At 40.6% G+C, this 25,859-nt stretch overlaps 1 protein-coding gene across 6 annotated transcripts; it reads right to left on the minus strand.

The window, feature by feature from the left end:
* Positions 1–25,779, minus strand: agtpbp1 (ATP/GTP binding carboxypeptidase 1). 6 transcript variants are annotated; one of them, XM_086174215.1, is made up of 27 exons: positions 25,641–25,779; positions 23,928–23,986; positions 22,854–22,984; positions 18,642–18,709; positions 18,145–18,208; positions 17,571–17,717; positions 17,235–17,366; positions 17,046–17,139; positions 16,871–16,908; positions 15,569–15,777; positions 15,199–15,373; positions 14,915–14,956; positions 14,328–14,428; positions 14,042–14,158; positions 12,981–13,786; positions 12,651–12,734; positions 12,409–12,495; positions 12,033–12,181; positions 11,850–11,937; positions 11,256–11,400; positions 10,707–10,857; positions 9,907–10,087; positions 9,676–9,805; positions 9,031–9,162; positions 8,447–8,623; positions 6,385–6,536; positions 1–2,439 (listed from the first exon to the last, which is right to left on the minus strand). In XM_086174215.1, the coding sequence occupies exons 2-27, from the start codon at positions 23,957–23,959 to the stop codon at positions 2,259–2,261; spliced, it is 3,813 nt and encodes a 1,270-aa protein (XP_086030341.1). In that variant the 5' UTR covers positions 23,960–23,986; positions 25,641–25,779; the 3' UTR covers positions 1–2,258. The 6 variants fall into 6 exon arrangements, with proteins under 6 accessions (XP_086030341.1, XP_086030342.1, XP_086030339.1 ...); XM_086174216.1 differs by having other exon boundaries at positions 1–2,436; positions 15,199–15,376; XM_086174213.1 differs by having other exon boundaries at positions 15,199–15,376.
* Positions 25,780–25,859: the final 80 nt, after the last annotated feature.

The raw sequence follows: 25,859 nt of genomic DNA on the forward strand, positions 1-25,859 counted from the left end.
TCATTTATACCATGTTCACGTTTTATTTCTGGTGTTCACTCCTAACTTCATTCTCTGACTTACTGTCGACTAAAATGGGTTGCTATATCTGCTCGTCCACCTTTGGGCGCAAATAAGAAAAAAAAAAACAGAAGTAGCCCAGCCTTGTATTGGTATAACTGATACAGACCACTGTAGATGCAACTACACACAATCATATGATAGACATTTTTATTCACATTACACAGCGTGACTTTACACACATGCCCACGCACACACATACATACAGAAACCCCCCGCCAAAACTTGAAAAAAAAAAAAATATGGACAACTTTGCTGGGGTTTTTAAGAAGTTTTAAGATTGAAATTTTTGCAGGAAGTGCAAGAGGCAGACAAGAAAAAGGAATGGAAAGGGATTTTTGAGGGAAGGAGAGCATGTGAAGAGTGAGGGAGGGTGAGGGGGATAATCACATTGAGAGAGGGAACACACTATAAGAGCATTAGCAGTGCTGCATAATGGAATAACTTAAAAATTGTACACACACACACACACACACACACACACACACACACACACACACACACTTAAATGTCTCATACACATTCAGTTTGCATCCCAGAAACATACTTAATAAATTATAAAATAAAAACAAAATTACAAAGCCATGCAATAGCTATACAAATACAAACCAAATGTACTGTCTCCATTATCGGTCAAAGAAAAAAGTCAAATAAACTACTTAGTACTTTACACTCAACAAAAAGCACCATCTGTTTAATGTGCAGGATCTCTCCCAGATGAATCCTTGAAATGCATACATACATCATACGATAAGAAGAAAAAAAAAAAAAAAAAAAGAATTCCAGTGAAACTTTTATAACATCATAACAACAATTCCATTACCTTTGGGCTGAGCTTTGATTACATTAAACCACCGAGGTGAACTTCACACATGATGATCTTTCATTAAAGTTATGTTTCTTCCTTACTCTATTTGTTTCTGGTGTTTGTGTGTATAGTGTATATCCACAGTGCAAAAAGGATTTCCAGCTCTCTGCAGCTCATGCCTTTGTCCAAGGCTGCGAAATATTGTGATAGTAATTCTGTGAGTATTTCTCACATTTACTGCCTTTTACTAGGCTTGCAAGAAACTAGACCCAGACCTGTGTGTTAGTTCGTGACATGTTTATACCTGCAGTGCATGAACTTTGCATGCAATCTATGTTTGTTTTGATATAAATATGTGAACATTCTGTATTTGTGCGATTGTTTTTTTTTTTAAAAAGTTATGGTGATGGGTAAAGCACGACAAAGAGCACACGGACATATAAACCACGTGCACTGACAGGGATTGCAGGAGGGGAGATGAGGTCATTCCCCAACTGTAGTTCAAAGAAGACATTGTTCTATATAGGACACTGGGGTTTAAAGATATTTACCCATTGCCTGTGTATAGTAAGGCAAGTCAATTCCCACTTACCTTGAATCCCATTTACACACAACTTTAGCTTACAAGACAGGAGAAAGGGTGCCAGACAGAACGAGCGAGAATGCTTGAGTCAACAAAAGGACTAAAAAGTTAAAGTGCAGTGTAAATTGTGGAAATACGAAGGCAGATCATTTGGATATCCATTGCCACCTGTTTCTTTTTTGTTTGTTTTTTTTTAGCTCAAGATACAGAGAAATTGGGGCTGGCCCAAGCAAATGTCACAGACAAGGCGGGAGGAGAGAGAGTAACTACAGAGGCCACTAGTTCTATTACAACAGCAAAGCCTTGTCAGCAACACTGTGAAGTCGGCTGCAAGATGAGTGAGGGTTCAAGTTAAGGACTGGTGGTGCTGCCGGGTTGCTGCTTTTATAGCTATGTGAATCACAGAGGCTATATGGTGTCCGAGGTCTAGAATAAGTGTAAATACTTGGTTGGTTAGGATAGCTGAAAACATTCATAGAAATCCATTTGGATTCTTAATTCTGCTGTGAAAGGCAGGTGGAGTGTGCACCTTGAGTATTACTGGTGGTTCCAGTAAGCCAAAATCAAAATAAAAAATAAGAAAAACAACTAAAAATCAATTCATCTAGCAGAAAAAAGTACCTGAATGATGCCACGTGTGCTAGGCACCATCAAGTGTGTACCATAACAGACTCAGTTGTGACTGAATGTTTATCATTCTAAAACAGGTTTCATTTTTGTAACTCAACATCCCTTAACAATCCCAGCACCGGTTGCTCATCAGCTCGGGATTTCGAAGCACGAGAAAAAAAAAAATGCCTTGTCGTTTTAGTCCCTGTGATTCGCCTCTGAGTCAGAAAGCTGGTCCAGGTGATCGGGATTCTCGTGTGCTTCGGCAGGATGATCATTCTCAGCTTCGACATCCTCATCGTTGCTCTCTGCACTGTAGTCTATTGCTTCCATAAAGGAGGGCTCATCCTCCTCCATCACATAAGTAGTGGGGCAGCTGCTGGATAAGAAAACACTACCATTAACAAAGGTACCTTGGGATTAGGGACTTATAACTATGAGTAAATTATAAAAACAAGACCGTCTCCTCGAAAAACAAATCTCCATTGAGGCAGGTATTTAGGGAATTTAGTAGGAACATTTCCGAGATGCATATGGATGTTTTGAAACGACAAGATGAATTAGAAATGAATTATTACAATGACTGTATGGATTTGTATTTAACACATTTGTTCTATTTATCCAAATATATTTAACGAAAATAAGTATTAGGGGACAAGATGCTCATGTGCCTCAACGCTATTTTGGAGAAGACATGGAGGTTTTGAGAGCAACACTAGACAAAAGACAATTTCAAGGTTATGTTTTAGTCTTTAACACAGAGTTGAAGAGGGTTGTAATGGAGCAAATTTTTTTTTTTAGCCTCTCTTGGATCTGTTTTATAACACTACTTTTGAAACTGTAATTTCAAAACTCTAATTACTATAGATTATATATTTTGTTTGAAGAACAAACCGAGCTTTCATTCAAAGTCTAAAATTATAATTGTCAGTGATTGACAGTGTTGCGTAACCTTTTTTAGTGATGCGATGTTTGAGTTGAAAAAAGCATAATCACACAGAGTTTGTGAAATTAGAAGACTATTTGGATGTCAAATGAAATAATTTAAGGAAAAGATAAATCAAACTTGATTGTGTTATAGACAAAAAAGTAATATCCAATTGTAATCGAACAGCAGCTGGTAAACATGGTACGCTGTGTGCTGTGATAGGTGAGGTTATTGTTTTTTTTCCTGTGGGTCCTAATGGTTAAATGGTTGCTGGTTCTTTGAGGTTTTAGTGGCTTTAGTGGGTTTTTAATGGTGTTAATGGTCTGAAATATGATCCCAGCGAGACAGTCGATCAGGGGGGCTCAGAAAATGATCTCCTACCAAGCTCTCCACTGTGAGTATGAAGGAGGCAGAAATGGTGCACCAGAGTATATACAGTAAATGTGCATTTGTGTGTGTGTGTGTGTGTGTGTGATGAAGATTTTATGTAATGATCTAGATGGACGGACCTGCACAAACAGATAATGAGAGTTGGGAGACAATGATTACAGGCTATTACAGAAATGTCCCTTCTCTGCTTTCTTTGGGTTTCATTTTCTGTTTCCGGCAATCTAAGCGCCACCTTTGTAGTAGAAACATCCGAATATGAACAACAAAACCTAGATAGAAAGTCATTTGTGTGCACACACACACGCACACACACACCCAGACACACGTCTCTACCCTTTTACATACTCATCTAAACTCCCAGTGGCAACAATCCACAATATCATTGTAGTAATGACCTATTAAACGGTAAGTGGTACCACATGAACCCTGGATAAAGGCTACCAATCTCAAAGGATGCTCACAAAAACACACACTGCAAAGCACCAGAACACTTCTGGAGTCCCTTAATGATCAAAGACATGAATGATGAATGAATTTATCAATATGAGAGTAGAGTAGGTTAGCAAGAGAGAGTGGCGGAGGAGCAGGGAGTAAGACATGGAGAGGTGAGCATTAAGTGGGTTGAGTTTACGGCCATCAGCTACCTTAAGTCTTTGTAATAGAGCTGATATTTAAAAAGAGAGACATAAGGTAACCTTTGTGGTCGCAGCTCGGGTTTGGTCAAGTTTACCAATTCTTTACCGAACCCTCTGCGGACATCCGATTTCTAAATAAGAGTCTGTCACTGAGGTGATTGCAAACAAACCTGTGGTCATGTTGGAGCTGGTTCATCATTTTGGAGCTCTTTCCTAACCCGTGGAAGAATGAAGCATAAGGGCTTTACTTTAACGATTTCTACTTTTACTATAATGAAAATATATATTTTTTTTATTGGAGTTGAGTAAACATCAAGTGTCTATGTGGTCTTGAAATAAAAGCCCCATTTTGGTACTTCAAACTTTTAATGATTCCTCCCTAAACACACCCACCCAACTCCCGCTGCCTTCTTTTTAATTTTCAGCATCATAAACAGGCTGGAGAAAATAAGAAAAATAATTACGTTTTTTTTTTCCCCATTAATTGTTCCATTATATGGGCTACAAATGGGGCGACTATCTTCGGCAACAAACTATTTGTTCATTTATGCACTAATCAAATGTTGCATTTACGCTTTACAATGGAATAGAATAGAGTCATCTGTTATTACAGAGCACAAGTTGTGCAGCGAGAGAAGAATTAGTTTTCAGCTCTGTAAGACGCATAGTATGAAAAGGAACAGAATACGCAGGGAATCTGAATCTGAGATAGATTATCGACGTCTGACTTGGGGAAGTAGAATGGCTCAGGTGTGTAGAGAATAAACATGAATATAAATACAAATCTGATAAGTCTCTAGAGAATGTACTGATATACAGATCTTCTGTACAGTGTCGGGAGTTATAAATATAAATATGGATACCTTGAAAATAAAAAGGGAGAGAGGGAAGGAGGGAGTTGTCATTTACAGATACCATGCACAGTGCAGACCAAATGGTCGTCCAGTTGGAAAATATTAAATTGCACTTTGCATTGCAATATAAAGATAGACCACAAATCCCTGATTTTCAGATTGCTAAGGAGTGGCTATGTAAATGCTGATTAAGATAAAAAATAAAAAAAAAGAGCTAAGACTTTGAACTCTGAGGTAACAACCAAAGCAAAATGAGTTGGCGAGAACTGAAAACACTGAACTGGCTGTATAGTGCTCCCGTCTGTCTGGGCCTGTAGTGGGTCCAGAGACGGATAGGTTCCAACAGCTGAACCGAAACATCAATTTCTGTTATCTCTTGAAACACAATGAATTCCTTTGTACCAATATATTAAGCTCCGAGTCTACTTTGTTTTTGCATTCTGCCCACAGTGCCATCCTGCAGCATTGGCTGCTCACTGTGGCCTTGAAAGTCCTGGCTGTATAACTGCAAATGGTTTTGTCAAGAGACAAAAAAAAAAAAAAAAAAGAAAGAAAAAAAAAAAATACTTCTAGCTTTTTTACACTCCATCTCGGAGAAATAATGACACGACAGACAATTATTCATACCCATTCTCCTCTCACTCCTGTGTTTTCATTACATTCATCACACTCGATCATTGATGGAATTTCAATGATGTTCGCAGGAGCCCTGCATAAATGCTGGCCTTCATTTGTTGATTGAGTAGTGCTTCACAGGAGAGCCAGTGTGACACTAACACTGTGGAGTATTGGGACAAAAGGGGAACGTGTCCGGCGTTGATGAGTGTGGTTTGGGCAGATGAAAAGAAAGAAAAAATAGTAATGGTGATTCCTTTAATCAATTCTCAGGTACAATTACTGACCGAGGAGAAACGTGTCCAAAAAGCCCCAGATATATTACAAAAAGGCAGCGCGGGGAAAGGGAGTGAAAGTAGCGTCTCAACCAAAACGATGCCAGTGCCGATGTTTATCAGAATTTTCTTAATTGGCTGGCCGGCTGCAAACTCAAAAGTCTCATGAATAATGTTTGTTGTACAGGATTATTTAAGAAAATAACCCCATACCTCCCTCTGTATTTTAACTTGGTTAAAATATTCCTCAAGTATTTGTGTTCTTAGTCCATTATTGCCACTCTTTTTCAAAATGGCATGCTGCTGTGACTCTTCATTAGGATTTAGTTAATGAAGGTGTAGAAAGTAAGATAAATCACTGTATATTTAGGCCACTGCGGAGTAAGTAGCAAACAACCAAGGCGACCTATTTGAGCCTCGGGTAGAATGACTAATTAAACTAAATCCGCTCTTTCACCTCTGTGTACTGTGTGACATTCCAAGAGATGAACCAACAGGTAAAAGACATCTGCAGTGGAAATGAGGTTTTCATTTTCTATGAAATGATGGGTATTCCCGAGTTCTAACACGGACCAGGTGTTTTTAAAGCCACGTACTTCGTATCGTCTAAACATGCGTGTTTCTAACCTGACCACTCTGGAATGGGAACCAATGATATCACTCTCCAGATCCAGCAGGTGTTGGTGGTTGCGGAGCCCCGTCAGCCGCTTCAACCTCAGCAGGGCAACACAGAACTGTGCTCCCATCTCTTCCAGCTCTCTGGTGCCAATTTGGAGTCCCTGTAAAGATTAGGTATAGGACCGTTGTGTTAAAGTCAATGTATTATGACCGGAAACCCATTCAAACAAATACCCAGAAGTCTAATATGGATCTCATGAAATTTGCCTGCTGTGGGTTTATATAGATGCTGGAAACGCAGGGTCAAGTGGGAGTCCAAAAGTGTGATTGTAAAGGCTGTGCACTTGCTTTTCGTGACTTTTGATGTAGGAACGTAGCATGTTACATTTAGCATGTCAATGTGGAGTCTCAAATGAAGCACTTAGAATGCCTCTGGAGAGCTGTTTTAGCATGAGCATAAATCATCCTTCCACTATAGACAGAATGGAAATGGGATGAAAAAAATGAAGAGGGAGGTGACAGGTTCAACAGAGGAAATTGGACATCACTGGCAAAAAGGCAGTACATCACCACCTAGTGGACAATTTGGGGGACAAGTCTGAACTCAGGGGGGTCAGAATGAAAACTAAAATTACAATATACAAAAATCAGATAATTCTACAAAATACGGACAAGCATGAAAATAAATACATTATAAAAAGTACTGCATCATCATAGGAAGTCAAAGTCAGAATTTGTCATTTAGGTAAACGTACTTCCACATAAGGTCAGCTCGGGCGAGTCGTGTCAAAAAAGGACAAGCTATCCTTTTTGTGTCACATGTAATTCAACTGTGGGACAGGCATTGTGTCACAGGCATTCTAAATTCCATGACATAACAGTGAATATTATTAAATATCTGCGCACATTGGAGGTTGCCTTCTCGTGCCTTCGCGGTCGGCGCTCAGTATTACCCACCGCCGCTGGTTCCCACGGTTAAAACAAAAAATGGAGACACTTATTTAAAGCCACTATGCAGCCCAAATATGGAAATGCCACAAGGCTGACACAAAAAAAAAATGTAAAAAAAAGAGCTCTGCACTTTTTAAATTCAGACAAAAAAACTTAAGAGTACTATGAGAAGGGTGAGTCCCTCAGATCCCTCATATTATTGGAGTTCCTTTCTTAAAATGTTGGCACTGCACGATTTTGCAATCATTTTTCTATTAATTCATATTGAACATATTTATTTTTGCAGTGTTTAAGTTTTATTTACATATTTTATGATTGCTGATTTTTTACAATATTTTTCACTGATATGTTTGTTTGGTATTTGCCACCCTGCTCGTTATACCTTGTCTCAAACAAACAGTAAATCTGATCGGAGATGTTTAGCTCACACTTCTGAGAAATTCCCGTCAATCTGGTCAAATCATAGTTGGATCAAGCTCCCGTCATAAACTGTTCCAGGGTTTTTTTGGACACGGATCGGCCAGCTGAGCGCGATTACTGTGTTAGTAACTAATGAATCACGCAATTCGGTGAATCGCATCGGAGTACGATCCAATAAGCGAAAATATCTCAGCTGTTTGCAGAGATTTTTCCCTTACAAGGACACAGAACTTAAGACATTATGCAAAAGCTACACCTGACAACATGGCTGGCTTAATCAAAGCTAATTCAAACAAGGTTACGCTGAACTTCAATGTGCAGTGAACCAAGAGTTTGTAACTGGTTCTGCAGATTTTGATTTTAGAGCCATGAGGTGTCAATAAGATTAAAAAAAAAAAAAAAATCAAACCTGGGATTCATTCACCAAGTCAGTATTGGCTCTCATTTATTCATTGCTCACTTTGCCGTGCATGCACACCAAGCCTTTTTGGCAACAGAAATGCTTCTTCTGTTTTTAATTTGGGCAAATAGATAAAGATATTAGGGAAACATTGGAAAAAGAAAAAAAAAGAAATTTTACATAAGTGTAATGCCACTGATGTCAGTAAGAAAGCCAAGTTTGGGTTTGTTTATCAGTGAATATTTTTTGGTTGGCTTCTAATGATGGGTTTTGAGTCTAAAAGCCAGCCATCTCACCAACCTTGTATTTGCCCTGGTCACAACCGCAGAGCGTGCTCTCCATGGTGTAACTGCGCTGCACACCGATCTCCCTCCAGACGACCACGCGCGCGGTCGACTCTTTGGAACGCTCGACAACAAAACTGCAGCTGTTCATGCTGAAGGCAGGGGCAATCTGAGAGAGGATCTTTGGAAGGGTCTGAAAAGTAGGAAAAGACGAGTGAGTCTGTGTACGCCAGGTGGGAAAATACATTTTGTAATGTAAGGAGGACGGCAGAAACTTTGTTCTGTACGGAGCTGCTGCTGAGTTATGCACAACAACCCACCATTGCTCTCTGCAATGTTTCCTGTGGACTTCTAACCCACTACCTCTTCAAAGGTACTTCATCAGCCTGACTGCTATCGTATTACTCAGGGGGAGTACAATTTCAGGTGAAGTACAGCAAATAAAGTCGGGTTCACCACCTTTTTTAACAATTGAAGAGTAAAGGTTTATCGTGAATAGTGCAACAAATACGTGTGTATGGACGGTATGAATGCATTAATGTGAACTGTACTGATAACAATCACACAGGAAAATTATCAAGAGTTATTGTTGTTAATCACCCTGTATCCAAGGTCTTCCTGCACGTCACTGGATGTGGCGCTGATATTGGACTGCCAGACCGTTTCCTTCACGCTGCACCCGTACATGAACACATTTTTCTTTCTGGAATGGCCATGATAGTCACAGAAAACCTACGGATATGTCCACGCACGCACACACACACACACGGAAGAAGCAGGGCTTGAGATTTATTTTCCAATTTGTTGATTAAGCCCTGTTTTTTTTTTTTTTTTCATTTTGCTCTCCTTTACTGAACCACTTCCCTAAAGTGTATCCCTAAACCCAAAACAGGATGCTGAAATAGCTAAAATCCAATTTCTGTCACAGGAATCATTGAAACCTGAAAAACATCTTCATACAAATTTCACAAAGTTGCAAAGATGCGACCCTGTGGCAGTCATTTAGAAAATTTATATTATATTTTTTGTAAATTGAAATTCTGTTTGCAGAGGGAGAAGGAAAGCCTTCTCAATCTGCATAGTATCTTCAACTTGACACCCGCTAAAAATGACCCCCCTCCCCACACAAAAATAAATGTACTGCACACACTGTGTAGGGCTTTGCATAAATCTTATACATTTAGTGAATAACAGCAGGAGACAAACAATGCAAATCATCCAAGTCCAGTTAGTTTGAGTTCATACCAATGGCGTCCTCTGCGTATGTACAAGGTACTGCAGGAGGCCTTTGGTGTGATAGATGGTGGGATGAAGCTCAGGATTTGGATTCTGCCACTGGCGATTCAAATCTTCTCCGCTCAGAGAACAACGGTGACTGTCAAAAGGGTGGCACCATATTTATGAAAATTGAAATACTGAGCATTCCCCAATTTTGGCAAATTGCTGTTTAAATGTCTTTTTCATTTCAGGACTCACTTTCCGTTGACGACCCCATCAGGGTTGAGCATGGGGACAATCTTGAATATGTAAGATTCTCTCAGGCTGGCTGCCATCGGGCTGGTTCCCATCAGGAATTCCAGTGTTCCCTTCATCACCCAGCTGGCGTTGGTCTCCCCGGGGTGCACCCGAGCCGACAAAAATATCAGTGGACGATTCCCTAGTGTATGTCACAAACACAGAGAAAGATTTAACAAAAAAAAAAAGATTAAACAGTTTTCCCTTCTGGAAGGGCTTCAGGTGTTCCCTGGTCTGATAAGCTATATAACCCCTCCGGCAGAGTTGAGGGTGCACCTCAAACAGGAGATGTCACATTCATTGACTTACAGAGGGGTTTGCTGTCACTCAAAAGGCCTGTTCAACACAGTTGAAAGCTAAAGATGAAGGTACTGACATTAATCTCTTAGTTGATAATATATTTTCCAAGGTTGAGCAGCTAACAAAAAAAGTCACATACTTGATACGTTGCAAAAGTCAGGACTGGATTCTTGAAGGATCAGCTTCTCAAGGATTCTCAATATGTTGAACGATGGAAGATGTGCATGAGCAGATATTAAAATGTGCTGTGTTGAATTGTTTTGTTTTGTCGTTTCCAGTGAGCTGGGCAAAAGTACAAGCTTGCAATCTTTCAGCGAGTTGTACTTTTGCCCCTTCCATCTTCCATCACATGATAAATAGCTGTTCTTATTCTGATTTCTTGTCTTCCTTTGCATAATTCACAAACCCCGCATAGGTGTGAATGTTCTATTCGGGTAGGAGCGAGACAGACAGAGACTCACTAAACTGGCATATGTGATCATTGGAGTTCGACTCCGGCATGGCGGTGATGGTGAGAAGGGGACAGCTGTTTCCTCCCAGGGTACCACACAGATTGTCCTGCCTCAGGTAAATCTGTGGCGTCCTGAGAGCCTCCAGCTTGGATAGGTGCATCTGCGAATACAAAAGTATGTGACGAGTTTATTTTTTTTTTGTTTTGTGACTTGGCAAAATGATCTTATTTGAGCCTTGCACCATGACAGTATTGGATGTAACCAAAATATTTTTTGGGGGGGATTGGGAAACAGAAAAATCATGTCATGTACATTGAGTATGTGTTATATTTTATTTTTATTTTGGGGGGGGGGGGGTATCAACAAGATGGGTATAAATAACTGTATGTTAGAAAACTGCCCTGAGGCAGATGATTTGCTTTGGTGACCCAAGAAGGGAATAGCCAAAAGGAAAAGAGGAAGATGTTAGAAAAACGCCTTGGGAGTGGAGGTGCATGGAGCATTAACTGAATTACACTATCTTCCGGAGTACAGTAAAATATGATATTGTGATTATACCTTGAGAGAGGAGTATGTATATGGGTAGTGATATGCAAAGTAGCAGACGTCATCCTTATGAACAAAGTTCATGCTGAAGGTCAAGCTGTAGTAGGACTTCCCTTTCTGACCACCAGCTGCGATAGAACTCCTGGCAAAATGGTTCCTGTGGAAAAGATCAGACAGTCAAAGGGTAACCGTGTAATATCTGTATAATTGGTTGGTTTCGCAGCATCTGTACTGATTTTAGTATTACGTCACATTCTTTCTCCCATAAAGGTATGAGGTAGCTTATAAAGCCTGCTTGTAAAATTCAAGGACGATGGGAAAAAAAACATGCAATATGGCAGAAAACCTGTATTTAGTCTGTATCATTTTTTTACCGTTTTTTTCCAGAGAGCCTCTCTAGGATCAGGTGTTACAAATTAGCATTTGCTGTAAACAGTATGATACTTGCATTGACAACAGTTTCCATGCTGTCTATGTACAGTGCCTCTCAAATACACCAAAGACATATAACATTTCAGTTGTAAATAACATTCATATGTCAGATTTTCGTAATCAAGATATTCTCATTTCTCGCGGAGAAATCTGAGATTTTAAGTGTCAACATACTTGTAGTAACAGATGTCTGTTCCTGTTCTGATCCAGCGAGGCCTCCCGCTGATTGCCTCCTGCACTGAGTACATCAGCACCTGCATACCTATACACACACACACACAGATCAATAAATGAATGTAAGATTTAGGGGAAATAGGTAGTTCCCATGAAGAAAGGTAATGTGATGGCATTTCTCACCATAGTTGAACTGACTGTTGGACTTCTCACAGTTGATGATGTTGAAGCGGTAGGTGGCCCCGACACGCATACCACTGACCTCAAAGTAGAACCACTGGTGGTAGTGATTACTGTTGATGTCTGAGTTCAGCACTAAATCATACTCATACCTAAACAATGACCAGATCCAACAAGTGTTATAAAACAGCACACCATATATCCTTAGCCATGTTTTTGTACAATCTCCCTAGGCTGGTTAGTTAAACATTACAATAATTAACTTTGGTCACTATCATTGATAGACTGAAATTAACTGTGTCAGAACTTGGCATTCTCATTGAAAAACTTGGGAATGCCTAGAAATTCCAAATGAACCACTGAAACAAGAAGTCCTTACTTTCTAACTTGAACAGCCTTCCTCAGATTGCCAGACTCAAACTGGGAGTTGAACCGCAGTGATTCCCCGTCATCTTCGATCACAGGACTGAAAGGAAAGTATTTGAAATAATAAAGATACATTCACCCCACATGCAGAATAAGAAGCCTAGGATTGCAAGTAAAGCCGAAATCCTCTCTGACAAAAGAAAGGTAGATCCAAATGTCTGATGCTATTGACTAATAGATTGATAAAGTACTTACCAGGGCATGTCCAGATCATAAACTACTTTATCCACAATTTCATTTGGGTGAATCAGTCTTTCAATATCCTGGAATATCTTTGATCTGAAAGGGCGGACAAGCTGATATTTAGCATTAGGGATTGCATACACATATTATGCATGAAAGCGTGAGAGATCACAAATTGCACAGCGTATCCTGCCTTCCAGGACTTCAGAATTAATACATTTCAATTTTTGCAATTTTTTTTCTAGAGTTCAGTCGGTCTGGTTTGGGGAAAAAAAAACGTATAAGTCTTCATTCTGCTGAATTAGAACACGGTTGACCACAACTGCAATGAAAATGTCCCACCTCTGGACGCCATAAACTCTCTCAAGAAGGGGTTCCTTGAATGTTGGAGCAACGTGGCCAAAGTAGTCCGGGTAAGCCACTTCTGCGTACTGGGGTACAGAGTAAGTCCCCATCACCATCTCGACATACAGGTCGGGGTCATGCAGCGGGAGGAGCAGGGCGGTGTCAGGTACCTCCAAGACAGCTCCTTCCCCTCCCTCATCCTCTGGACCCTCAGAACCACAATCCGAACCCCAGGTATTGTTGCCTCCCCCGCCCATTCGGCACGTAGCAAGACCCTCCAAAAGAAGAGGGGACTGTATGTGTCTTGTCGCGCTGACAGGAGACCCCTCCGACTTGATTTCCCTCACATCCTCCTCTTTTGTCTGCAGCGAGACGCACTTCAAAACACTTGACAGTTCCTCTTCAATCGGCTTCCCAGCATGAGAACGCCTGCTGAGAGATGACAAAGATGCATATGTGTCTCGGGAAGAGGGACCGTTGCCCTCCTGTTTTTTGCCTTGGTCCTTGGTGATGTGGATGGTGTTCAATTCCAGAGGAGTCGGAGGAGCGGGTGGAGCTGCTGTCGGATAGGAAGGCATCTGCTGGGCGTTTTGTCCTTTGGCTGGGTAGAAAACGTCCTGGCCGCTCCGCATGGAGCCTTGGTTCGGGGACAGCGTTTGAGTTTTGGGCACGATGACTGGCCGAGGAGCTCGAGCTGAGATTGATGAGGAGGAGAAAGGGGGGGACGATGACGACGATGATGAGGATGAGGATGACGATGACATCGTGGAGGACGCAGTCTTTGAGGATTCAAAGTTATACCCCTACAGAAATAATACAAAATTTGAAAAAGAATTACCCTGAGCAGATAAAATATGTTTGGTATTTATTTGTTTGGAATAATTAGTGAGACTAAGTTATAGCTAGGGTGATATAAACAGTATAGACAGTATAAACATGGCTGACATAGTTGTTAAATAATATTAACCAACTGCCAGAAATGTACTAGCACTGAGTTTTCAGTGATCTTTTAGAGTTGCTTTTAGTGCGAAAAGAACTTGGGGTCTCGAAACTCTTACCTGGAAATCTTCAGAGAGCTCTGCAAAGAATCTCTCATAAATCCTTAATTCCTCAAATGGACGGCTGGGGCTCATTTTGGGATGTAGCTTGTTTAGGTCTGTCTCTATGTCATCATTCTGTTTGCACAACACAAGAACATGTAGATTGTGATTGCATATTGGTTTATTACTGCCATCTGCTGGAGTGTTGAATTCATTTATAGAAGGAAAAAATTGAATTGCTAATCTTGGAAGGAAAAAAAATAGAAACTCCAAAAAATATAAAAATTTGTGTGGTGTGTTTTACCAACGTGCGATGTTCCTTTTCATCCTCCTCATTCTCAGTATCATTCTCTGTGTCTGCCTCGGTCTCCTCGTTGTCGTCACTGTCATCCGCCACGTCGTCCACTGGATTAACACAGGCGTGCAGACAGGTTATGACGTGCACCGTATTTGATACCACTGCTACTTGTTACTTTTTTTAATGCCAGATCATATTTATGTCTTAGGATGATCCTCATACAAAAAAAAAAACGAATTTCATTTGTGTGATTGGAGTAGAAAAAAAAAATGTGAATACAAAAATGCGAGCAGCCACAATCAAGGGATGAGTGAGATTTGTTAAGCATATAAAATGGTGACTACAATGTGATAGCAGCTTTATTTGATTGATGGTCGACAGACACCACTGACTTTTAAAAAAAATCTGAGTAGAGCACAAGTACATTTGTCCACTAAAGACAAGCAAGTGCATGATATGCATTTTATACTGTTAATACTATTTAATTCTACGGTGTTAGTTGAGAGAGTTTATGCAATCGAGAGGAATGAATAAGCAGAAGTGAGTGAGTCTATGTATTCTTGTCATGAAGTTTTGTCTTCTAGTCATCTTACCCTTATGTAAGGGCTTGTTGCAGAGCGGATGACATGTCCTTCCTGAAAGGAACATTGTGTGTAGGAATGTCAAAAGAACGTCACCGTAAAAATTCAGGCTGGCCTCATTTTAAGCACTAGCTGTATGTATATACAGATAGAGGCAGGTTTGGATCTGTTTGACAAATCACACTCATTGTTGAGTGCATTTGCACAGTGATCAGCTGGGACACCCTCTCATTATGTGTGTGTGTGTGTGTGTGTGTGTGTGTGTGTGTGTGTGTGCATGACATGTTATCTCTCACCCTCTGGAGGCTGGCTATACAGCTGTGCTACTGGCCCCACAGCAGGCACATGCGGCAACTGGTAATGAAAGGCTGATTTGATGGTGGGTAGAGGAAGACGGTTTTTAGGAAAACACTTCCTCATGATGAGACTCGAAGTGTTGACTAGAGGATCCAGGGTCCGCACCGGGAGACACTCCTGAGGAAAACAAAAATTACCCTGTAGTTGTTATGCACTTGTTCTTTCTAGACAGCATTCACTGTGTATTGATCTGCTGTAGGGGGTTTTAGAAAATGAGTGAATAAAATTAAATTCAGTACATTTTTTTTATTTGTTTGCATGTGTGCATATCTTTCAAGCACTTGGCATTTGCGTGTAGTTCACACTCACGGTGGACGAGTTGTACAGGATCCTCATACCGTCAGCCTCTATGAACGCTTTCCTGCCAAGTTTGATGTTGGTTATGTTTCTGAGACAGACCAGCAGCCCTTTGCGAATCAGTGTGTGGCGATGTCGTGTGTCATTGCGATGCCAGTCCAAGTAAAGTGCGAGCAAGACAGGCACGTAGCCACTATCCACTGACCGGCGAGCATTGGTTTCTGCATGTGGAAACGGAAGCAGAGGAAGAGAAAGCATGGTGAGATTGCTTGGATGTCGTGGGCTCGAGGAAAGAGAGGCTTAGAAAAGGAAAGCAAAACATAAAAGATGGTTGTGATAACTTCACATCTACATAGAATGAACAGTTACAGATTTGACAACAGCCAAAAGCAGACAAGAATAAATATCTGAAGGATGGAAATAATCGCTAACTGTATGCTGTCTATTACTTCCTGCAGCTGCTAAATTTTGGGTGCCAGGCTGAGACTGATCCTTTCGCGACGTCAGTGGAACTCGGCTCAAATAGCAGCACGTGGCTGCATGGGCTCACTTGTCAGACGCTGTTGACATATCGTCATCGATTACTTTGGCTGACACCAATTCAGTGAAAATGAACTGCAGTCACATGGACGACAAAAGGCTGTTTTGACAGTGTTTTCAATTATAAGCCTGATAAGGTGGTTGATGATGGTATTTTGGCATCAGTCTTGTTAAATGTTTGACAAAAGTGCATTTGTAACGTAAAATGTTGTTAGAGGGGAGATCATTTGTCAAGAAAACAATTCTTAAATACTGGAAAGGCTAATTTCACAGCAACTTTGGCAAGAAGCTTTCAACATTCAAGTTGGGAAGACATGCAGATAAATGCATGTTAGATTTTTCACTCAAAGAGTCAGTTCAAAGTCTAGTTTAACTGAGTCATCTATTCCATATAAATCCCCAAATGTCCAATTTTAAAAATTAAATCACACAACAGGATCCTGAAAGAGGCTTATGTTCTCTAACCGTTACCCTTGAAAAAGGTAAGCCCATCAAGTTCTCCATTAGCTGCAGGTCAGAGGTTAAAAACTCTCTTTATAATTTGGTAAACCCAGCTTCTGAATTTTCAGCTGGTCAGAGAACTCCTGGGGACCCAGACAGAAGCCGCCAATTGCAACAAATGAATGTCCCCAATGTGCCAAAATATGAGGACTGGTAACAGGGTGGATGAATGGTTGTGTCGAAGAAAGCAGACGCAGACACACCCACACACACATACACACACACACACTCCACAGGCAAGGCTTCTTTCCTCATAGCTTTAAGATTACTCACTGGATTTGAGCAGTGCTCCCAGCGCATCCAGAGCTACCCTGTTGATTTAGAACCAACGCAGACAGGTTACATAGTCAGCAGGACCAGCACCGATGACAGAAAAGTCAAACGCAAATTGTCAAAAAGAAGATGTAGTCTGTCTATTATTCTGTCTATGATTTGCTGGCCAGCTTACTTCAGTAGGCTGGTGTTCTTCTTGCTGTACGGTGCGATGATCTTGAACATGAGTTCCATCACTCCGTTCTTGCCCAGTGACATGGCATTCACAGCTGTGAAGACCAGAAGATATTGGGACAGAAATTAGAAACAAAACTTTCCTTCCACTTAGGTTTCGAAGTCTATTCAAAGGTTTCGAGGTACTTACAGTTGGTGGAGTAAACCCTGAGAACCTGCAGACAGGGCAGTAGCAGCTTGGCGTTTAGTAGGTTGTGTTTTATCAAGTTGACCGTGACGTTCAGAGCCCCGCTCAAACGCGCCTTCACACTTAACTTTCTGTCTTAACACACAAGACATGGCGACCATAACGTCAGTATGTCTCTGCTTCGAGGGTTTAAGCGAGTACAAACGGAGGGACTATTTTACATAAACCTGAAATAACTTTTAAGCATATTACATAGTTACAAACTAAATGACATGCCGATGAAAGCAGGCTCGAGTTGCAACTCCTTAGTATTTGTGTAAAAATTGAGATTAAATCTACCTTTTGGGCCGACCTTGGCCAACAACGAGTGAACCTGCAGCATAAGTTCTTCACTGGGAGGCAGTTCCTTGCTGGCGTTGATTAGAACCTGGATCAATATCCCCGTTCCCCCTTTTGATACAAATACCCCGACCCTGCGACCCCTGCCTGAAACAGAGAACAACCAATGAAACATCATCGGATAAAAGAAATACACTTCCACTGTTTTCATTCTTCACATTAGAAACAAGACTATGTAGGTGATAACATCTCTACCATGTACTGCATTTGTACATTAACGTGCAGAGAAGTCGCTGCTTATAGGAAGTAATTTGTCACTGACACAGTTTGACAGCGCAGGCTCACAGTGGGTCGGTGGACCACACAAATGTGAGAAATTCAGCAAAGAATCTATACAATGTCTCGTCTCAAAATCAACCACGGGTGCTTTTAATGCATATTATGTTATTTGATATCATAACTATGGCACGCAGAATATCATCTTGGGTACCCGATATAAATACTGCTCTGAGAGCTTACTTTGAAATGCAGACGCGAAGCACTAATCAAAACACTTGTCGCGAATACAACTCACCGGCAGTCAGCAGCTCACTGAGAATGTACAGGATGTTCAGTGTTGTCTGGACATCCCTTGTGTTCTGCAAGCGCGTGCGTGCACACACACACACACACACAAAGACAGACAGACAGACAGACACACACGCACACACACTCCATGAGTATTTGTGCAATGACATACTGTAAGGGACTCTGCCTTAGTGCAGCAACAAAAACAAAATTACATGAAGTAATCACGATGTCATTCGACTGTCGACTTTTCTGAGATTCTGAAAATGAGCAAAATATTACACACACACTCACACGATCAATCTTAATTACTTCAGTGTAAAGGCCCAGCAATAGTATTTTTAACCTCCTCTGAAAGTCCAATATCATCGTCTTACATGTTTTGACTAAACAGAGTCACTACCGAGGAAATTCTGGAATGAACACAAATTTGTTAACCATTAGGTGAAAAATTCAAATCCGGGCTTTCGAAGCCAGAAATAGACACTTGTAATTGTTACTCACCTCCAGTGAAGCCAGGATCACTTCCATGCCACTGGAGCCTTTGGACATCACCTCCTTTCCACTTTTCTCTACAACGCATGAAAACAAGCAAGCGTTGAAGATGTGGGGATTCAGCTGAGCAGAACGGAGGACCTTTACGCATGAAGTCTTTTCAGCACCGTATCAGGGGGTCCCGGGTGCAGTCACTTAGATGAAGCACCAATGGCATGTCAGAGATGTTTGCTACTGTTCTTGGCTCCATATCATTTGCTGAAGCAGAACAATTATCGCACTGCCACACACTAAAATTTAGCTCGGGCATTCATCCATTCAATGCTGAACTTTTCAGGGGGAAGATAAGTGTAAAGACATTCTTACAACCTATTCGGGCCATTTTTTTTCTCTCTTCTGACACTTCATTAAAGTACACTGTTGCCAGCTGATTTAGGAGCCGACACATTCCCAACCGTGCTGAGGACAAGGGATCTGGTTCGGTCACTCCTGACACAAACTCAACTTCTCAAATAAAAAAAAACAGGGGACAGAACATAGACAGGATTCTTTAAGGGCTCTTCAAATTACCACCCTGGCACACAAGTGTGTAGAGGACTTTACATTACATGGCTGTGTTAAGAGATCATATATATCTAGAAACATGAATTGCAGAAAAACTGATTTAAACTGTTAGAAATGTCGCTGCGTCAGATATTTGACAGACAAGCCATGCAGATGGAAGCTGATGCGATGAAAAGGAACCAAAAGCATTCATCTCGATCACCTTTCGTCCAAAAAGCATGCAAATATTGCACGCACTTGGAGATTAATGCACCTCGGGGCCTTGGAGAATGTTAACCTTGTGAATTATTTCTGTCATGTAAGACCTCCCTAGATACTCCAACACAAAATTAACCTGGGAATCACCCCCAGATGGGATACCATTGAATTATTGATAAAAAATATATATATAGGAATTCTGGTCAAAATTTTTATTTAGACAATAGATGATGAATATTGCACGTACACCCTAAAATTAAACTTAGTGGCAGAAATCAACAAAATGTATGCCACTAGATATAGTTATTACTTTATTATATTAATCATATTATCATAATCATTATACAATTGAAGCAGCACTTAATTTTTTTTTTATCTTCAGCAGACAGCAGTATCTTTCCCCATTGCATGATGAAGTTAGGTTTGGGTACACTAGCGCTGTCCCTTCTTGTTTGATTATGATTTTCAGCCTTCATACCTTCAGAGTCCCGGCTGGTGGCGGACTTGCTGTATCCCCTGGTGTAATAGTATTCCATGTTGTCTGTTAGGTGGTAACGTTTGCTGAGCGGTCTGTGAATTGGTACTTTCCAGCCAAGGTTCCCTGCCCTTTTTGCAATAATACTTTACGGTGGCCGCCCTGATATGAAACAGCTCAGAGTCTCAAGGAAAGGCACATCAGTCTGAACACTATCTGATCTGTGCACTAACAAACAGAAGTGAGAGGATAGAATTCTGACAAACCTCCTCTTGCGTGCCACCAGAAACTACACCAACAACCTCTCCTCTTCCACACTGACAACTGTAGAGCTATCATGTCTCCTCACTGCTTTCCCTTTCCTCTGACGTTCACATAAAAAATGAATGGTTAAAATAAAGCAAAAGAGCTATAACAACCCTTGACGTTCTCTTATAGCCACATTTGTCTTGGTTTAGCCCGACTGACGACTGAGCTCCTAAGACTCACTGCTTCATTTACTGTGGCGCTGAGGCTGCAGGCTGTGTGACAGCTGGGCAGCAGATGAAAGAGGAGAGGCTGATAGACAGGTTCGGAGACAGTAACCATTCCACTGTACCCATCAGCCATGCTGCATAAGCACTGGTTTACTGTGAAGAGCGAGAGGGATGGATTGCAGGACAAAAGTGGAGAAACTTGAGAGACAGCAATTCAAAGCATTACATGTAACGCATTCTGGTGGGCTCAATGTAAATGAAGTACACAGCACTTAACATTCTTCGCTCAAACAGTTGTCGTTCAAAGAGTCTGCAACAGTTTGATTTGGGCGGGGGGGTTTGCTTACGAAAATGTTTTAGTGCCACTGGAATAAACATATTTAGCCAACAACCAAATATAAATGGAAGCACAACTATTTTACATGTTTCAACTTGCAGCATCTTTCCCCCGCTGACACTACAATTCTACCACCAAGAGCAAACTGACAACAAGCAAAAATTCAAGAATGGATCAACCAGTCACTTGTGTTTAGGACAAGTTAGGCTTCAATATAAACTGATCTCATTACGATTGAGGTTAATTGAAAGTAAAGCATATGTTTATTTTTAAGATTTTAAATGTATGTATGTATTTATTTATTTTTTATTGTTGTTTTAAGTCCAAAGAATAATGCAGATTTTCACAGCTTCATGGTCCACCGAAATGCTACAATGGTGCCATTCTAGTTAGTTATGTTAAAGAAAGATTAAAAGGATCAAGATAGCACTTTGTACTTAAAACAACTATTTTTCCTCCAAAAACATAGTCACAGTCATTCTTTGTTAATGTCAATGGTATGTCATCAAGCCATCAAAGTTACATGGCCACAAAACAAGTTTCCATTTGGGAACAAAAACTCTCTTGCTTTTGTATATTAAAGATGTAAAAAACACCAACAAGAATGTGAGGGGCCACTTACAAGTTTGTAATAATGACACATTTATATGTGTATCGATTGAGTCAAAACAGCATCCAGCAAACAGTTCAGGAACAGGTTCAGGAACCTTAGGACTGCCTATGTGTTTTGATGACGGTGTAGTTCCATTGACCTTCTGACCTCGAGCAGGCACGTGATACGACTTACAGTCCTTATCTCTGATTCAAACATCACAGTTTTGTTCCAGGCATTGCTGGATTGGACCCTCTGGGTGCGAAGGGCATTACTCTCCCAAATAAAAGGTTCAAGTTCCTTGGGGTCGAGAAAGGGCAGAACCGGATGGGTGGATCGCTGCAGAATCCACAGTAATGAGGCACCACATCAGTCGTGTTGCGGTGAAGGAGCTGAAGCAGAAAGTGAAGCTTCCAATTCATCAGTCCTTTTATGTTCTGACTCTCCCCAAAAGTCATAAACTTGTCATGACAGAACTACAGACATTCAGGAGGAGCTCAGAGAACAACTGCTGCTCCTTTGCTCTTGTGGTTTGAGGGATCTGATAGACGTGCATCCCGAGCGTCTCCTGTTCGATGTTCTGGGCACCTCACTATGATAGGAGGCGCTGTGGTCGGCCAGACCACAGAAGGGATTATACATGGTGCCTGGCCTGGGAACCCATTTAGGGTTCCCCTGGAAGGGCTAAAGAGCATCTCTGGGGTCTTGGTTGACCTACTCATTCTATTGGCACAGTGATCCTGCCCCAAGTGATGGGACTGTGACTGAAGAAATGAATGAATGGTGTCTCCAAAATAAAACTGACTCCACACTATGCAAAAACTGTCAATTTGATTTTTAGTCAGATTAATGGTTTTCTAATAACTATTGAGTAAAATAATAAAGTAAAATTATCTGTGTGTAATTAAAATTCTAAACCAGTATTTGAAACTTCCCAGCCCATCAGGCCTTACTTTTACTATATCAGACTTATTATATTAAGTTCATCAATGACAGCTGATCAGCTACGCAATGATTCTGTCCGATTTGTATAACTCTGTAACCAGAGCCCTAAAACTGACATCTCTGTAAAAGTGTTTTATTGAGAAAAAGTCTTGGAGTGAAAAAGTAGCAATATCCTTTTTAAAATAAATGTTTACCACATGAAGAATTAAGCTTACATGTTCAGCCACACTCTATGTTAACTGAATTATGCAAATACGGATGCATACTAGCTGTCAAACTTCATTATGTAAAATAATAAGATACCCACAAACCCACACAATCCCTATTTTGTTGATTCAGTTCCTGAAAAGCCCCAGCAGGAACGTCATTTATAAAGTTGCCAGAGCATATATACATATACACATTGCACGCTATAAGTCTCACCTTGAACTTTGCTGATACATTTTTGTATTTTACAGACAAATTATCAGGCAGTAATATTTTCTGGTTCTAAGACAGTAAAATATCTAACCTCACAGAAATATAACTTTGCTTTCTGTATAAGATTAATTAATCCAATGCTTTCTCTTTTTTCCATTTAAATACAACCATCGCTGAAATCATTTTACATTTATGTGTATTAGTGTGCTCTCACCCTGAGTCTGTATGAGATGCAGAATCTTTGAGGTGACTTGACGCGCCACATCATTGTCTCTCACCATGGACTCTCCATTTAACCTCTCCAGCTGGCCCAGGAGCATCAATACCCTGGAATTACTGGGTACACTGACAAAACAAATACAGACACATTCAGTACCTTTTATGGAGAATTTAAACAATGTGATTGCACTGTAACTGTATTCCTGCAAAAATATTTGTACAAAGGATAAAATTGGAAGCTGCACTCTCAAGTTCATCAGCAGAGGGAATATATCCATATACTGCATTTAACAGCTCCCTAGGATTTTTACAGAGCACTGGATCAGTGCAATTGAACAGGTTAAGCACTGGAACAATGAGGGGAACGAAAACTGGATCTGCTTCATGTAGAATGTATTAAATATATTTTGCATTTAGAATTATTACCCCAAAAGTCACATTTATAAATGCAGTATTTGCATATAGAAGATGAAGAAAAACTCTGTAATCTTTGAAAAAAAAAACCCCACACTCCTTTCAATTAAACTGACTGTCAAAACAATCCTTGGGATTGTGCCCCATCATCCCCTTTTAATCCTCAACCAGTCGGGTAAGACTGGAAACATAAGGTGAAAGGTCAATTGTTGGCACAACAAACACTAGAGAGGGAACCATGACTGTGGACCCAGTGGACTTGTGATTCGTATATATGTCCTTATAAAGACAAAGAAAACAAGGCGGATTGGTGGGGGGTGGGGAGGTGCTTGAAACACGAAAACAGCAAACAGAAGAAAAGTCTGGAAAATGAGCAAAAATGATGAGACCACCGAGACTTGAGGAAAAGCTTATAAAACATACAAAAAGAAAAAGTGCAGATTGAGCAAGAATTGGGGTTACTGAACGATAGCTGGTTCATAAGAATGCACTTTATTTAACTTCAGTGTGGTGTCAAATGATGCTTCAAATCTTTATTACATGATTGTTTACTTTGGCAATCTGAATGGAGGGAAAAGAGAATGTGGGGAGAGAACCTGTGTGAATGGAGAGTATTGATTTTTTTTGTTTGTTTTATAATAGCAAATAAACTTACCCTTTCTCAGTGGTCATTTTGGGTTTGTTCATTTTTACCACATCAGTAATTCATGTCTTCTGCAAGATATAGAAAAGAAGACATCACTGAAAACAGAATTGCACATTCGTTATCTATAAACTGTTGCACTACCCATTCATAGTTAAATGACAGATGCCGTGCTTTCCCTATGTGACATCACAGCTTGCCCTTTCACAGCTTGACCCCCAAAATCCATCGCATGCTCTGCACCTCACAGTATGGGACACTTCGTTGTCTCCCCTGTATGATGTCAGTGTTAATCAATTTATGGGGTTCCCAGGTTCTTACCTGTACCATTCCCCTTTCACAGCTTCCCTGAGTCAGCTTACTACTTCGTTATCTCCCTTGAGTGACATTGAGGCTTCCCCTCTTACAATATCCCCTCAACACACAGACAACAAAAAAGGACAGATTCCTTCCAGTTCATAGTAAGATGTTAAAACTTAACATGCATGTCAAATGATAATGCATTAATTCTGCAGCAATATAGAATATGGGTATTTAAATTTTGCCATTTGTGACAAAATGCTTGTCAAGGTGTATCCCTGTGTCCAGATGAGTAGTGCAATTCATATCTTAGTTCTCATTGTTTTACTGATGTTTACAGGTTTGCTTTTTGCTCTTTTGAATTCCTCTGTCACTTGTTCCCAATTGTAAATGTAATTTTTTTATTTTGTTGTGTTTTTTTTCACTACCGTTTTTTATGACATCTTGCACATTTTCCAAGGAAAGAATGACTTGAGAATTTCTTATTGATTTATCATATTTGCCGGTTACTTTTGGCAGTTCAGTCTGAATGATAACTAATTGTGCATTTAGTTAAACAGTTTGTTAAATCGTATTGACAACATTCTCTTAAATATATCAAGGAAAGCAAGAAGCGCTGAATTCATATATCCATACCTGGATATCAAATTACATATCCCGGTTTTCAATACTGAATAAAATCCATCATGTTAAAGTAGGACTACTTTATTACCCATTTTTAGGGTGATCAAAGCAAGCATTGATGAGACAAGTCACAAACAGTGCATTTGTAGAAGTCTAAGCTCAGTTCACACATAACTAGTTACAGATTTTTAACCAAATTTCATCATATTGCATTGTCATTACGAAGTCGCTCCTGTAATAAGCGATACAAGCTCCAGTGCTCAGTAGGGCTTTTCTAAAGTCCACAGACACCAAAAGAATGCTGCAAACCCAGACTATCCCCTCGCTTGATGGTTCGGGCTGGATAAGGATTCTTGTTTGATTAAAAACAACCCAAAATATTGCGAATGATCAAGCATTCTGTTATCTCGAAGGCAGTAACAGGAGGCCAATTTCATGAGACCAGATGGTAGTCTGATCACAATAACCCCGCAGGGCTCCTTTTACGCACTAGGATCCGAAATCTGTTAAACGACATAAAAAAGCATCTGATCATGACAACAGGCAAAAACGTGACCCCGAGTACTTGGTTTTATAGCGCAGTTGTTTGCAAATGGAACCGTTGGGAGAAAATTGTGTTTATTTTTGCTGATTTAGGTTACCTAGCTGAGGCTGGAGTCTGATGCACCTGCTGCAATGATAACTCATTATCGATGGAAGGAGTGCGCCAGCGGGCTAGCTAACGGTATAATATGCTAACAGTGAAGCTTATTTAAGAACAGCGAGGCTCGGTTCGCCGAAGCTGCCGGCCGGAATACTTACAAGAAGCGGGGTTTTAAAAGGCTGCATGGAAGGGAACCGGTGTCCTATTTAGCGTGAACCGAATCTTGGGCGAGTGGCACTGCTACTTTGTGGTCGTTGCCTGAAACGCCCTGATGATGTTGTGATGAGCTCAGCCGGCCGCTGCTGTCAGACAGGCTGCCGGCGAACAACGCGAGAATACGGGTGAACACAAACAGAAAAGGCGAGGTGGGAAGAAAG

Source organism: Fistularia commersonii, chromosome 26, assembly GCF_037954325.1.
Source record: "Fistularia commersonii isolate RoL2024-O1a breed Wild chromosome 26, RoL_Fcom_v1.0, whole genome shotgun sequence".
Taxonomy (NCBI): Eukaryota; Metazoa; Chordata; class Actinopteri; order Syngnathiformes; family Fistulariidae; genus Fistularia; species Fistularia commersonii.

Coding starts and splice junctions, on each gene's coding strand:
- agtpbp1 (XM_086174213.1), bottom strand. CDS start 23,959: ATGAACAAACCCAAAATGACCACTGAGAAAGG. Junction 22,985..23,927: donor AAAATGACCACTGAGAAAGG/GTAAGTTTATTT, acceptor TTGTTTTGTCAG/TGTACCCAGTAATTCCAGGG. Junction 12,182..12,408: donor AAGGCTGTTCAAGTTAGAAA/GTAAGGACTTCT, acceptor GTCATTGTTTAG/GTATGAGTATGATTTAGTGC.